This window comes from Anolis carolinensis, chromosome 5 (genome assembly GCF_035594765.1).
Source record: "Anolis carolinensis isolate JA03-04 chromosome 5, rAnoCar3.1.pri, whole genome shotgun sequence".
In the NCBI taxonomy this organism is placed as follows: domain Eukaryota; kingdom Metazoa; phylum Chordata; class Lepidosauria; order Squamata; family Dactyloidae; genus Anolis; species Anolis carolinensis.
The window spans coordinates 56,550,482-56,565,625 of NC_085845.1; the positions used below are offsets into that span (position 1 = coordinate 56,550,482).

The following is a 15,144-nucleotide window of genomic DNA, read 5'->3' on the forward strand; positions in this document are numbered from 1 at the left end:
AAGATTGTCTGGGGAGGCCCTGCTCCCGGTTCTGCCCTCTTTGCAAGCGCGATTGGCGGGGACGAGAGACAGGGCCTTCTCGGTGGTGGCTCCCGGCTATGGAACTCCCTCCCCAGGGAGATTAGATCACCTCCTGATCTTCTGCAAAAAAGGGAAGACGTGGCTCTTTGAGCAAGCCTTCAGAATTCTGGTGCAGTAATAGATATGAAAGATATGGAACTGACCAATGGAACGGCCAGGACTGTGCCTATGGAGCACGTGATTTACTCTGTTGTTCAGAGTTAAATGTTAATTGTTTTTAATTGTATTTTAATGCTTTAAAGGATTGTTTTTGTACTCTGTTTTTAAAGGCATTGAATTGTTGCCATGTTGTGAAGCTGCCTTGAGTCCCCTCCGGGTTTGAGAAAGGTGGGGAAAAAGTACTGTAAATAACTAACTAACTAACTAAATAAATAAATAAATAAATCACACTCCCCCAAACATATAGTTTTTGTGATTAATCACTATGCTTTTTGTTCAATCTGTAACAATGAAAATACATCCTGCATATCAGATATTTATATTACAATTCATAACAGTAGCAAAATTACAGTTATGAAGTAGCAACAAATATAATTCTATGCTTGGGGGTCAAGCATTTTGCTTAATTAAAAAAAAAATCCCAAAGCAAATCATCACCATCACCATGAAAGGTGACATTGAGTCTAGTTGATGTGCCCCAATATGGCCATAACTGGTCATAATGGACTCAATTGAGTGGCTGACCTTTAAGCCTCTCCCTGATGGGCAAATAATCTCCATCGCCCTAAAAGGTAAAGTTTCCCCCTTGACATTAAGTCTAGTTGATGTTCCTCAACATGACCATAATTGGTCATGTTGGACTCAATTGATAGGCTGACCTTTAAGCCTCTCCCTTCTGATTGGCCCACTCAGCCCCCCCTTTACGCATCACTGTGCCTCCTACAAGCATATAAGCTTTGGCCAGCCCCTGCTCTTTACCAGTTAGCTTTGGACTGGGTGGAGGTGCAGGTGCAGGTGGTTGGTGTAGCAAGTGACAGCGAGGTCTTATTCAATCTTTCAGCTCTTGTTTCCTTGATTTAATTTTTCTTATTCTTATTTTATTTTCTCTCTTGATCTTTACCTTTGATCTTTACCTTGTATCTTAACCTTTTATCTTTACCTTTACCTTTCTCTTTACCTTTCTCTTTTTTCTTTTCTTTTTAATTTTTATCTTTATTTATTGTGTAGTGTGTAGAGTGTAGTGTGTAGAGTGTATTTTGTAGAGTGCAGTTTATATTGTGTGTAGTTTGTAGTGTTGTTTGTAGTGTGTTGTGTTTATTTTTTTAGTTAGAGCTAGTTAGGCTCTAGAGCTAGCGTAGTCAGGAAAATGAAAAATACAAAAAAGCTGAATACCTGGGTGTGGGCCGAGGATCCTCTACGGCCTCCGTCAATCCCCTCCTTGATGGAGAAAAAAAGTTCCGAGGAGGCGGTTCCGACTACAAGCAAACAAAGTTCTGTCAAGAAGCTCCCAGCAATAACGACAAGGGAAAGGCGCCCCCTCTGGGAACTTCCTGGAAAAAAAGAAGAGGAAGCAAAGCAAAAAAAGGCCAGTATCGAAGCCCGCAAAACTGAAGAAAAATTCAAAAGAGATCTTCTGGCTCGTCAAAAGAAGCTTGAATACAAACAATGGCGGGACCTCCATTTGTTAGATTACTGGCAACAGAAGGAAAGGCAGGAAAAGGTTTGTTTATTTTTTTTTATATTATTTAGTTTATTTTGCTATGTTAAGTTATTGTTTGTTGTATATAGGGGGGCCCTGGGAGATAGAGTGGTATATTAATAATGTTTCTTTTTTATTTTATATTAGGAGTCCCTGGAGCGGCGGCAGCAAGAAAAAAAAGTACGCCGAGAAAGGGAGCTGGCAGCGGCGGCTCTCCTGGAGAAGAAGGAAGGGATCCGCCTGATCTACACGGGGTCGGACTGGATCCGGCCCCCCTGCGTTCCAGGGGATCCCTTCCTGACGGGAAATAAGGAGAGCCGCCAACCAATCGATCAACATCGCCAGCCCTACTTTCTGCCTCCCATAAAAGAGGAAGCCAACGCCGCTGCTCCCGGGACCAGCTCTGCAACGTTCAACAAAACGAACTGGCCATTTTTCCTTCCAAAGCCGCCACCCAGGACGTGATGATGTAAGAAATTGTTTTGTAAAATTAAAAAGCAGAAAAAGGGTGTGGGGGGAGATCTTTGAGCCTCCATTTATTGATTTCTTTCTTTCTTTATTACAGTTATATCCCGCAGAGGATCCTCGATGACAATGACCGGCCCTTTGAATTACGAAGCCCACACCCAGGACTTGATGCTTTAAGAAATAAAGTTTTGGAAAAAAAATTGACTTTGAGTTTTTTCACTTTACCATTGCTTTAATAAAGTTTTGAAAAATAAGTATCCGACTTTGAGTTTTTTCACTTTACCGTTGCTTTAATAAAGTTTTGAAAAATAAATCTTTGACTTTGGGTTTTTTCACTTTACCATTGCTTTAATAAAGTTTTGAAAAATAAATCTTTGACTTTGAGGGTTTTTTTTTACTTTACCATTGCTTTAATAAAGTTTTCAAAACTAAATCTTTGACTTTGAGGTTTTTTTCACTTTACATTGGTTTAATAAATAAAGTTTTGAAAAATAAATCTTTGAGTTTTAGGGTTTTTTTCACTTTACCATTTGTTGTGACTGCGCCTTCGGGAACTGTGGATGATAGTGGTGGGATCAGGAGAGGAAGGAAAAATAATGATAATTATCCTCCCAAATAATTTACTAAGAGAAAATCTCAGTATATCAAATTCACCTATCAAATTGACAACATCAATAAAATAGTGGGTTGAATTAATATCAAATATTACAGGAGTTATTTTCTGACCAACCAGGCAAACAAAATAAGTAGTATCTGTTTATACGGCAGGAAGAAGAGATATACAAATTGATAAATATTAATTACTCCAACTAATCAGTCAAACTACTGCAACTAGTTATAAAACATAAATTTTTTGAGATTTGAGGAATGTGATATATAGATGATATATATTTTATAGTTGAATTTGATACGAATTTTGGATGTAATAATATTAAATACTGTTAACAACTTATATACACAGATATACACAGATTCTGATCATGGACTCTGAGAGAGTGGGCAGTTATAATACAAATTGAAGATGACTACCCCTAAATCGAAGATGGAGGATAAAAAAATTCCCGCAAGGAAGGGATCAATAGCCGAGGAAGTTCACTTAAAGGACATTATGAGAGAACTTGAGAGGATTGTGGACAATCAAAAAATGTATCAAGACCAAATGGCAACCATGAAAAAGGATTTAACAGAGGAATTTGTAGAAATGAAAAAAGAAATGAAAGGTCTACAAGAGGACATTAAAGAAATAAAAGAGGACAACAAAAAATTAGAAAAAACACAAGACAATTTTAAGATCAAATTAGAAAAACTAGAACTGAAGAATGCTCAACTGGAAGAAAGACAGGAAAGATTAGAAAAGAAAGAATTGGAATTCCAGGTAAGAATAAGAAACATAGTAGAGGAACCAAAAGAAAATGTGAAGCAAATTGTGACTCAAATCCTAGCAGACCTATTACAAGTACAAGACAAAGAGATGGAAGAAAATATAGAGAGAGCTTTCAGAGTAACTACAAACTTTTTTTAAAAAAAAAAGTGTCGAGAGATGTGGTCGTCCAATTCGAGAGAAGAAAGATAAGAGAGGAAGTCCTGAGAATAAGCAAAAAAAAATACTATCCAGTATAAAGGGCTAAAAGTAACGATCCTCAAAGAACATCTGTCCAGTACAATGTAAAAACGAAAGAAATATCTCTTCCTTACAGAAGAACTTAAAAGGAGGCAAATTCGGTTTAGGTGGGAAAGAAGAGAGGAATTATGGCCACTTACAAACATGAAGAGCACTGGATCACATCAGAAAACAAGGCCAAGGAATTTTACAAGAACCTGATGATAGATAAAACCAAGCCAAACGCCAACATCAGCCCCTCTGAGGAGCTATTTTGCCGGAAAAATATACCACCCAAGTCGATGCACTGCTTCCAAATTTGATAGACCTAGAAGAAAAAGAAGGGAAAGAAGACAAATTCTAGACTATGGAAATAAAATGTCACTCAAACAATATTAATGGATTAAACAGACCCAATAAAAGAAGTAGATTGTTTAACCACTTTAAAAAGTCGAGATTTGATTTAATCGCCCTCCAAGAAACCCACATATGCCATAGATATACTGCACATTTATCCCAAAAAAATATAGGTACCGAATTCTTCTCCTCCTCAAGCGAAAAAAAAAGAGGGGGTAGTCCTCTATATAAATAAGAAATTGAACCCAGAGTTAGCCTTTAAAGATGATGATGGAAGACTGGTGGGAGCAAAAATCAGGATTGGCAACCAGACAACTCTAATCTGCAACATTTACGCACCAAACAGTTCAAAAACAAATTTTTTAGAAAAGCTAAAAAGAAAAATAGAGGAACAAGAATTTTATGAATTGATGATCTTGGGAGATTTTAATGGAGTAATAGATCCAGAGATAGATAGAAAGGGTGAAATCAAAAGCAAAAAAAGGAAAACACAATCAGTCAAATTACCAATAAATTTTATAAAAGCACTTCAAAACTGGGAATTAAAAGATGCTTGGAGGACACACCATGACAAAGAAAGGGACTACACCTATTTCTCTAACAGACACAAGACGTGGACGAGAATAGATATGGTGTGGATGACCTCTCCAATGATTCCCAAAGTAAACAAAATAAAAATTCTTCCTAGTTATATTTCGGACCACTGCCCAATAGAATTCACCATTAACAAAACACAAAGAAACACAAGGTGGAGACTAAATGGTAATCTTATTAAATCAGAAGAAGACAATATAAAAAACAAATAAATCTTGAAGGAGCATTTTGAATTGAACAACACAATGGATGTCCCCATACAAACAGTTTGGGATGCTAGTAAAGCATACATGCGTGGACACTTCATTCAACAAAATGCCCAGAAAAATAAAATTAAAAACAAAACAATGATTAAGATAAACAATGAAATCAGATTGAATGAAGAAAAATTAAAACAAGATGCAAATAATGAAAGAATCAAACAAGAATTGGAAGCTCTGGGAAAACAGAAGGTGTTTATAGAGTTAGAAGAAACCGCAAAAAAATTACAATACCTCAAACAGTATCAATTTCAAAACGCTAACAAATCAGGCAAGTGGTTAGCTTGGAAAACTAAAAAGAAAAAACAGGCCCGAACAATAACAGAAATAGTGTCAGATGGGAAAAGATACACAACAGAACAGGAAATTGCGACCCAATTTAATAAATTCTATAGTAAATTATATTTCAAAGATCACATCAAAAAAGACAAAATATCAGAATAAAGAAATAACGGAGAAAGAAATTAAGAAGGCAATTAATAATATGGAAGGGAATAAGACGCCTGGCCCTGACAGGTTAAGTGGAATATATTATAAAACCTTTACAGAAGAAACGATCCCATTCTTAAAGAAAAGCATTTTAGCGGAGAGAATGAAAGAATTTTAGGTGATTGGATAGGGGAAGAACAAACGGGTTTTTTGCCAGGAAGACAAATGAAAGACAATGTGAGAGAAATCATAAATATAATTGAGCATTATGAATTCAGGTTTTTTGAGGGTTTTCTTTTTTTTACTTTACCATTGATTTAATAAATAAAGTTTTCAAAACTAAATCTTTGACTTTGAGGTTTTTTTCACTTTACATTGGTTTAATAAATAAAGTTTTGAAAAATAAATCTTTGAGTTTTAGGTTTTTTTCACTTTACCATTTGTTGTGACTGCGCCTTCGGGGACTGTGGATGATAGTGGTGGGATCAGGAGAGGAAGGAAAAACCCTCGCGAGGAGGGCTCGTTGGAGGATTTGCACAGAAAGAGAATTAGGGACCTCAATGGGGAGTCTTCTGAGGAAGATTCAGATGGGGAGTCTGTGGAAGAAATGGATGCTGGGGAACAGGTGGTGGCTGAAGAAGTGGGCACTGACTGGGCACGGCCACTGGAGATGCCTGGGGAATCGGGGTCCATGGATACTGCTGACACTGGGGAAGCTTGGGTATCTTCAGAAGCAGACCCCACTTGGTCTGCTTGGAGGAGTGAGGATGGATCCTCAGGTGTGCATGGTGTTGGGCGTGGGCAGGATGATTGGGATTTTGATGAAGAATTCTGGACACCCGACCCAAGGGCGTTAACTGTGTGGAGTTCTGATTCGGATTAAGGATTTGGGACACCTGCTCTTTGGGCGTTGGAGTTTGGACACCCAGGGAGAATTGAGATAAATTGGGAATGTTTGGTCACTTCACTTTGCGTGCAGCAAGGTGTTGCTGGGCGCCACTGGGACTGCTGCACGTGTTATTGAAGACTGGGCTGGGACTTTGCTTCAGATGTAAATCTGGGTTGTTCTGCAACGGAGGGCTGGAACTGTGTGGGTTTTCCTGGACTGCACTGTTATTACTATTTTGCATTAGCTGCTGTTGCCTCCATTGCCTTGGCTCTTTGTCCCATTCCGTTTCGTGGACCTTGAATTGATGACTACAACCCCTGGACCTTGGACTGCAACTCAACTCTGCTTCTGCCTTCGCTCCTCAAAACTTCTCGGCGTCGCTCTCTGATTTGTGTCTACCTACGGCTCTCGACTCCTGGCTTGCCTCCCGACCCTGTTGCTGCTTCCTTTCCTGACCCTGGACCGACCTGATGACGTCTCTGCTTTGTTCCTTGAGCTCCTGGCATTGCCTGCACTCTTGAAGCGGATTATTGCTGCTCCTCCTGCTTTGACTCCGGACCGGTTTGACGACATCTCCTTGCTCTGCCCCTTTAAATCCCAAAACCTGGTGCTTGCCTCCGTAGCACCTTGGAGCCGCTCTCTCCTTTCGCACCAGCTTCCAAGTTTGTTTACAAGCTGCTCTCACTGGAGAGCACCTTTGCCCAGTTTGGGTTCCTGTTTGAGGCTTTAAGTTTGAACTGCTAGTCTGGGACTTTAGGGAGTTTTTTGGGAGTTTCCAAGTCTTTGCTTTGTTTTGGCTGCTTATTCCAAGCCAACTCAGAACGTTTTGAGATGAAGAAGCTTTAGTTTAATCTGGATTATTTGCTTGAATAATCCGGTTTATTTGTTAAAGCATATTTCTTGATATACTTTTGTTTGGACTGCTTAAAAACACTGAAAGTTAAGCGTTTTAAGCCATCTTTTATGTTTGTGACTAGTTTTTGGGCTATTTCTTGAATAAACTCTGTTTTGCTCTCTAATTGGCGTCTGACTTTTGACACCATTGGTTTAATAAAGTTTAAAGTTTTGAAAAATAAATCTTTGACTTTGAGGGGTTTTTTCACTTTACCATTGCTTTAATAAATAAAGTTCCTAGCTTCTTCATTCATAAAGCTCTGTGGTGCCTGAAGTTTGCCCATTTTTTACCAAATCAACCTCAGTTTTATCTTTTGATACAGCATGTGTCTGGATGGCAGTTTCCCACTACTTATGCTTTATAGCTCATTCCAGTTCTTTGATTTACTCCTGAAAGTCAGATTTTATTATTTATTTCCAATATTTATATCCCGCCCTTCACACCCTAATGGACTTAGGGTGGCTTACAACATTGGCACAATTAGATACCTATACAAAGTCAATCCACAATACATAAAATCAATTAAAAACTATTAAATCTATATATATAAAAGAGTGATGGCATCACGGCAATTCACAAAACAACAAAAGTACAGGCCCCCCAACCTCAAAATTTGACAACAAACAACACCACTCTGAAAACAAGGGAATTCCAGACAGGAAACAATCAGGGCCAGCTAACACCTCCCAACAAAAAATTCACTCAGGGAGGAAACAGCCAGGCTTTAAAGCTGCAAGGCCATTACATCCTAATCATTTTTCCTAATTGCAGCATTCATACTGGCCTCCAACAAACAAACAAAAAACCAATCAGAAATATTGTATATTCACAACCTTTAGGAAATAATATCCCCTGATGGCGCAGCGTGTTAAAGCGCTGAGCTGCTTAACTTCTGGACCGAAAGGCCACAGGTTTGAATTGGGGGAGCGGAGAGAGCCCTCACTGTTAGCCCCAGCTTCTGCCAACCCAGAAGTTCGAAAACATGCAAATGTGAGTGCATCAATAGGTACTGCTCCAGCGGGAAGGTAACACCGCTCCATGTAGTCATCCCACATGACCTTGGAGGAGTCTACGGACAACGCCGGCTCTTCGGCTTAGAAATGGAGATGAGCATCAACCTCCAGAGTCAGACACGACTGGACTTAATGTCTGGGGAAAACCTTTACCCTTGACCTTAACTACCACCAATTCCTCAATAGTTTATTTCCCATACCACCATACTTCGCCACAGCAACGCGTGGCCGGGCACAGCTAGTCTATATATATAAGAGTGATGGAATCAGGGCACAGGACAAAACAACAAAACTATAGGCCCCCCAACCTCCAAATTTGACAACACAACCCATCATCCACGCCTCTAGGTTGATACAACAAAAAGTAAAGAAAAATAAAGTCCTAAGTAGAGGGAGAGCAATAATGGTTTTTATCCAATTTCTGCCAGTTAGAACGCTAAGCTCCGCCCAACCAACTAAGCCCAGGGCCTCAGTTTCGCTGTTTAGTTTAAATTAGAAATGGTCAGAACATTAGAGACTCATCTCTGGTTGGTTGAGAGTTTGTATTAATGCTATGACAGTCGACTCTCATTTAACCGGCACCCAAGGGGAGTGGTTGATGCCGGATAACTGAGAGTTGTCTCTTGTTGGTTGAGAGTTTGTATTAATGCTATGACAGTCGACTCTCATGTAACCGGTGCCCTAGGGGAGTGGTCGATGCCAGATAACGCAGAGTCATCTCTGGTTGCTTGAGAGTATGTATTAATACTATGACAGTCGACTTTCATTTAACCAGCACCCGTGGGGAGTGGTCGATGCCGGATAACTGAGTGTCGTCTCTGGTTGCTTGAGAGTTTGTATTAATGCTATGACAGTAGACTCTCACTTAACCGGCACCCTTGGGGAGTGGTTGATGCTGGATAACTGAGAGTCATCTCTGGTTGCTTGAGAGTTTGTATTGCTATGACAGTCGACTCTCATTTAACCGACACCCTTGGGGAGTGGTCGATGCTGGATAACTGAGAGTCGTCTCTGGTTGCTTGAGAGTTTGTATTAATGCTATGACAGTCGACTCTCATTTAACCGGCACCCGAGGGTAGTGGTTGATGCCGGATAACTGAGAGTCATCTCTGGTTGCGTGAGTGTTTGTATTAATTCTATGCCCCATAGTATGCCATCACATAACCCTGTATGGACTAGACATTAATACTGAAATGCAGCCATTGAAAGCAAATATAAGACCAATGCAGTCCAAACCGAATTATATGGTCAGCATAGACCCATGTAAAGCAACCCAAGGCCGTTCAAACCGCATTATATAATAATAATAATAATAATAATAATAATAATAATAATAATAATAATAAGGCAGTGTAGACCCATATAACAAAACCCAATGACATGCAGTGCAGCAGCCAACACGGCCAACTTGGTATACTAGCGGGGTTAGGAGGGGGTTGGATTTGCGATCCAGGAGTTGTACTTCACCCGTAACCAGAGAGCACTCAAGGTAGCCAACGTCAGATCTGGACCAAACTTGGCACACACACTCAACATGCCCGTGAATACTGGCACGATTTTGGGGTCTGGGAATTGTAGTTCACCTGTATTCAGAGAACACTGAACCCAGCAAGTGATGGATCTTGACCAAACTTGGCACACAGACCCAACACGGCCAACTGTGAATATTGGGGAAATTTTGGGGGAATTAACCCAAAATATTTGGGAAATTGTAGTCCACCCCCATCCTTCATATTATTACTAAATATCATGGCTATTGATTACAGCAGCCTGGAGAGGCGCCTTCCACTGAGCCCTGTGTTCTGCTGGTCCTTCTTCAACTCCCTGGACAGGAAGGGAGGGGGTTCCATCAGGGCCACCTAGCACCTCCAAACAAAGGATTCCCCCAGGGAGGAGGCAGCCAGGCTTTGAAGCTGCAAGGCCGTTACATGTTAATCAAGGTCACTAATAATAGCATGCATACCTGCCACATTGAGACTATTCAGCGTATTCCACCTCACCAAACTAGGATCACAATAGGAAGAAAACGGCCACACTTTGCGGCTGCAAGGCTATTCACTGCTAATCCACCTGGCCAACAAACAAATCCAAAAAGCCACAGCAACGCGTAGCCGGGCACAGCTATTATAATATAAAATTGCAGTATATAAATTTAAAAATACGTATGCTCAAATCCGTTCGTCCGGTAACCTCGTGCTTTATCCACGAGTCAGTCCGTATCATCTTTATCGTTTATTCATTGAAAGCCTGAGCACATAACCATGTTTTTAGGGCTCTTCTAAAGCCCAAAAGAGTTGGAGCTTGTCTAATATCTCTGGGGAGGGTGCTCCACAGCCTGGGAGCCACCACCGAGAAGGCCCTGTCCCTCGTTCCCACCAGCCGCGCTTGCAAGGTAGGTGGGACCGAGAGCAGGGCCTCTCCAGATGATCTTAAGGATCTTGTTGGCTCATAGGAGGAGATACGTTCGGACAAGTAGATTGGGCCAGAACCGTTTAGGGCTTTATAAGTCAAAACCAGCACTTTCAATTGGGCTCGGAAGCATATCGGCAGCCAGTGGGGCTGGCTCAACAGGGGGGTGGTACGCTCCCTGTAAGCCGACCCAGTTATTAATCTGGCTGCCGCCCGTTGTACTAGTTGGAGCAGGGCCTCTCCAGATGATCTTAAGGATCTTGTTGGCTCATAGGAGGAGATACATTCGGACAAGTAGATTGGGCCAGAACCGTTTAGGGCTTTATAAGTCAAAACCAGCACTTTCAATTGGGCTCGGAAGCATATCGGCAGCCAGTGGGGCTGGCTCAACAGGGGGGTGGTACGCTCCCTGTAAGCCGACCCAGTTATTAATCTGGCTGCCGCCCGTTGTACTAGTTGGAGCTTCCGGGCCGTCTTCAAAGGCAACCTCAAGTAGAGAGCGTTGCAGTAGTCCAAACGGGATGTAACCAGAGCGTGGAAAACCGTGGCCAAGTCAGACTTCAAAAGGTATGGGCGCAGCACAATCTTAGTTGTGCAAATGCTCCCCTGGCTACTGCTGAGACCTGGGTTTCCAGGCTCAGCGATGAGTCCAGGAGGACACCCAGACTGCGAATCTGTGTCTTCAGGGGGAGTGCGACCCTGTCCAACACAGGCTGTAACCCTATACCCTATTTGGCCCTACGACTGACCAGGAGGACCTCTGTCTTGTCTGGATTCAATTTCAATTTGTTCACCCTCATCCAGTCTGACACAGCGGCCAGACACCGGTTCAGGACCTGAACAGCCTCCTTAGTGACAGATGGAAAGGAGTGACAGAGCTGGACATCATCTGCGTACAGATGACACCGAACCCTTAAATTCCAGATGATCTCTCCCAGTGGCTTCATGTATATGTTGAACAACATGGGGGACAGTACAGAACCCTGCAGGACCCCACAAGTCAATGGTTGTGGGGCCAAGCAGGTATCCCCCAGTGACACCATCTGGGAACGCTCCTCCAGGAAGGACCGGAGCCACTGCAAAACAGTACCTCCAAGCCCCATCCCGGCAAGGCGCCCCAGAAGGATACCGTGATCAACAGCCACTGAGAGGTCCAGCAGAACCAGCAGGGACACACTCCCCCTGTCTAGTTCCCGGCGTAGATCATCGACTAAGGCGACCAAGGCTGTCTCAGTACCGTGACCCGGCCTGAAGCCAGACTGTGCCGGATCCAGAAAATCGGTATCTGCCAAGAATGCCTGGAGTTGTGCGGCCACCACACGTTCCACGACCTTGCCCAAAAGGGGGAGATTGGAAATAGGCCGATAGTTATCCAATTGAGTGGGGTCCAGTGATGGCTTTTTCAACAGCGGTTTGATTACAGCCAAATTCAGGCCCGCTGGAAAAATGCTTCCCGAAGGGAGGCATTCACCACCACCTTCACCCACTCGGCCAATCCCCCTCTGGCTTCTCTCACCAGCCAGGATGGGCAGGGGTCTAGGATGCATGTGGTTGCCCTCACCTCTCCAAGCACCTTGTCCACGTCCTCAGGCTGAACCGATTGAAACGAATTCATCAAAATGGGACAAGAAGGTGCTTGTGCTACATCCTCGGAGACTGCCGTTAATATTGTGTCAAAGCCAGAGCGGATCAAAGCAACTTTGTCTGCAAAGAACCAGGCAAATGCTTCACAGCGGGCTGACGAGTTGTCAGGAATCCCGTCTTGAGGGACGGGATATAACAAACCTCTGACAACTCTGAACAGCTCCGCCGGACGGTTCTTTGCGGACACAATATTAGCTGCAAAGAAAACATTCTTTGCAGCATCTATTGCCGCGGGATATGCCCTAAGATAGGAACATAGCCGTGTTTGATTTGACTCGTTCGGATTTGAACGCCACACGCCCTCTAGTCCCCTCTTCTCTCACTTCATCGCTGCCAACTCCTCAGTGAACCAAGGAGATGGTTTAGCTCGGTTACTCGAGATGGGACGTTCCGGAGCGATCGTGTCTATTGCCCTGGCCGCCTCATTGTTCCAGAGAGAGACCAGAGCATCGACAGGGTCACCAGCCGAGGTGGCGGGAAACTCCCCAAGAGCCGTCAGGAAATAAATAAATAAAGTCAGATTTACAACCATCACTTCTGCATGCTTGTTGCAGGATTGGATTTTTCTAAAAATGCTATTATTTCCTTTAACAATGTATGAGATTCCAAATTGGACAAAGCCAAGGGCACCCTCATTTTTTTTGCCCTTAAATGCCACCCTGCTTCATTTGGGGTAATTTTATCCCATTGCTAGCCCATACTGGAAAATAGCCAAGATCTAAAACAACCCTGTTATGAGATGAAAATATGGTGAAATTATCCTCATTCCCCCATAGCAGATATTGCGGAGAGAGTATAGAGGAAAAATGCAACAAATGCAAAAAAGACCACATGTCTTTTTTGAGACATGTGGAGGTGTTGGAGTGGCTCTTCAAGTCCACGCAATGGCAAAACATATCACGGGGAGCATGAGAAGAGCTGGTGGCGCAGTCGATTAAACCCTTCTGCCGGCAGGACTGATGACTTTGAAGGTTGGGTTGCTGACCTGAAGGTTGCTACTTCGAATCCAACCCGGGGAGAGTACGCATGAGCTCCCTCTATCAGCTCCCTGCGGGGACATGAAATAAACCTCCCACAAGGATGGTAAAAACATCAAAACATCCGGGCGTCCCCTGGGCAACGTCCTTGCAGACGACAAATTCTCTCACACCAGAAGCGACTTGCAGCAAAAAAATAAATAAACAAGAAGAGCTTTATAGAAGAAGGTGTTGTTATCTATTTATTTCTATCCCGCTTTTATCATGCGATTGAGGCAAAAGAGGCACCAAGTTGATCTGCGATATGATATTACAGCTTTTTGCTATGGGAAGGGGAGCCTTTTCTTATACAACTGAGGTCATAATGGGAAACCTTGGTCATAAGAGAAGCCCATGTTGGTCCTCCTCTCCAGACGTTGGCATTTATTTTTAAAAATTAATTAATTGTGCAACCTGTTACAACTCCTGATCACATGTTACTTAGCAGTATCTATATTTTTAGCTACATTTTAAACACTGTTTCTTGGGGTTTTTAAATGTCTGAGCCCAAAACAATTTATCTACTTAAAAGTAACCAGGAAAAATATTATTTATTGTTTATTAGGCCTATGAACATAACCATAAAAATATATGTTCATCCCCTTCATCTGTTTGAATTTGGTGTAGATTAATTCTCTGTCCTCCCAACTGTCCCAATGTGTCCCTCCTCCACTTTCCTACTTTGTCTTCAAACGGCTCCAAGGCGCTTCCGGTCAGCATTAAAATCTGAGTTTTAAATGGGGGTTTAAAAACACTGTTGGTCCTGGAATTGGGTCCACCGCAGTCCTCACAGGCTTTCTTTGTGTCGGAACAAGATGGAGGAGGGCGGATGGGGGACTTCTGGAGGAGCATGGAAGCATGGAAGATTCTTGGAATAAGGAAGATATATTTGCTATGCACACAAGCCTACTAAGGATCCGACCCAAATGTATATTCAAATTTGATTTCTCTCTTTGAAAAATACTTATGTCAGTGATGTCTCGTGGCTCTTACAATAAACCCGCTTTGAGTGTTAATACAAAGCTTAGGCTGAACGTAGGGCTAGGGTCTGCACTTAGGTCAGTGCATTCAAAGTTCAGAGCAAGGGTGCATCTACAGTATAGAAGTAATGCGGTTTGACACCACTTTAACTGCCATGATGCAATGCTATGGGATTTGTAGTTTGGTTTGGCACCAGCACTCTTGGCAGGGAAAGCTAAAGACCATGTAAAACTATAACCCCCAGGATTCCATAGCACTGAGTCATGGCAGTTAAAGTGATATCAAACTGCATTAAATCTATAATGTAGATGCACTCTTAAACTCAGAGCACATTCACCACCTCGCCTAAGTTGGAGCCACTGGTTGTTACTACACCAAGTCAAATCTTTGTCCAAGGTAGATGATAGCATAGTACAGCTCTGCCTTGCAACTATAGAAGTATTGCTTGGTGCTAAGAAACAAAACAAAACCATGTTTTTCATACAGAAGATTCTCAGTTCACCATTTACTATCTCAAGAAAAAAAACCTGGAAAAATCTGGAATTCTGAAAAAGCATTGCCATCCAGCAGAGAACAAAGTGAATTTTGTTGTTCGTTTACTCTAAGAAGGCAGTAATATCTATCTATCTAAAGCTATCTATCATCTATTAAATTGACATCATTGACTTTTTTAACATTTCCCTTTTCTTTTGTATAGGCTTCTACTTGCCGATAAATACTCACCATAACCCAACGGCAAATGGAATACAGACAAGACACTGAAGCCGAGGAGTTACAGAAGACGCCGCATTCTCTTGTACCAATAATAGTTCCACGTACTTCTGAGACAACCTAAAAATAAATCAGTACAGGTCTCAATATGTTACAGA

At 42.2% G+C, this 15,144-nt stretch overlaps 1 protein-coding gene across 1 annotated transcript; it reads left to right on the top strand.

The window, feature by feature from the left end:
- The first annotated feature begins 1,132 nt into the window (after window positions 1–1,132).
- LOC103280153 (GRB10-interacting GYF protein 2-like) lies at window positions 1,133–2,442 on the top strand. Its single transcript, XM_062981356.1, has 3 exons — window positions 1,133–1,741; window positions 1,868–2,189; window positions 2,286–2,442. The coding sequence occupies exons 1-2, from the start codon at window positions 1,388–1,390 to the stop codon at window positions 2,183–2,185; spliced, it is 672 nt and encodes a 223-aa protein (XP_062837426.1). The 5' UTR covers window positions 1,133–1,387; the 3' UTR covers window positions 2,186–2,189; window positions 2,286–2,442.
- Window positions 2,443–15,144: the final 12,702 nt, after the last annotated feature.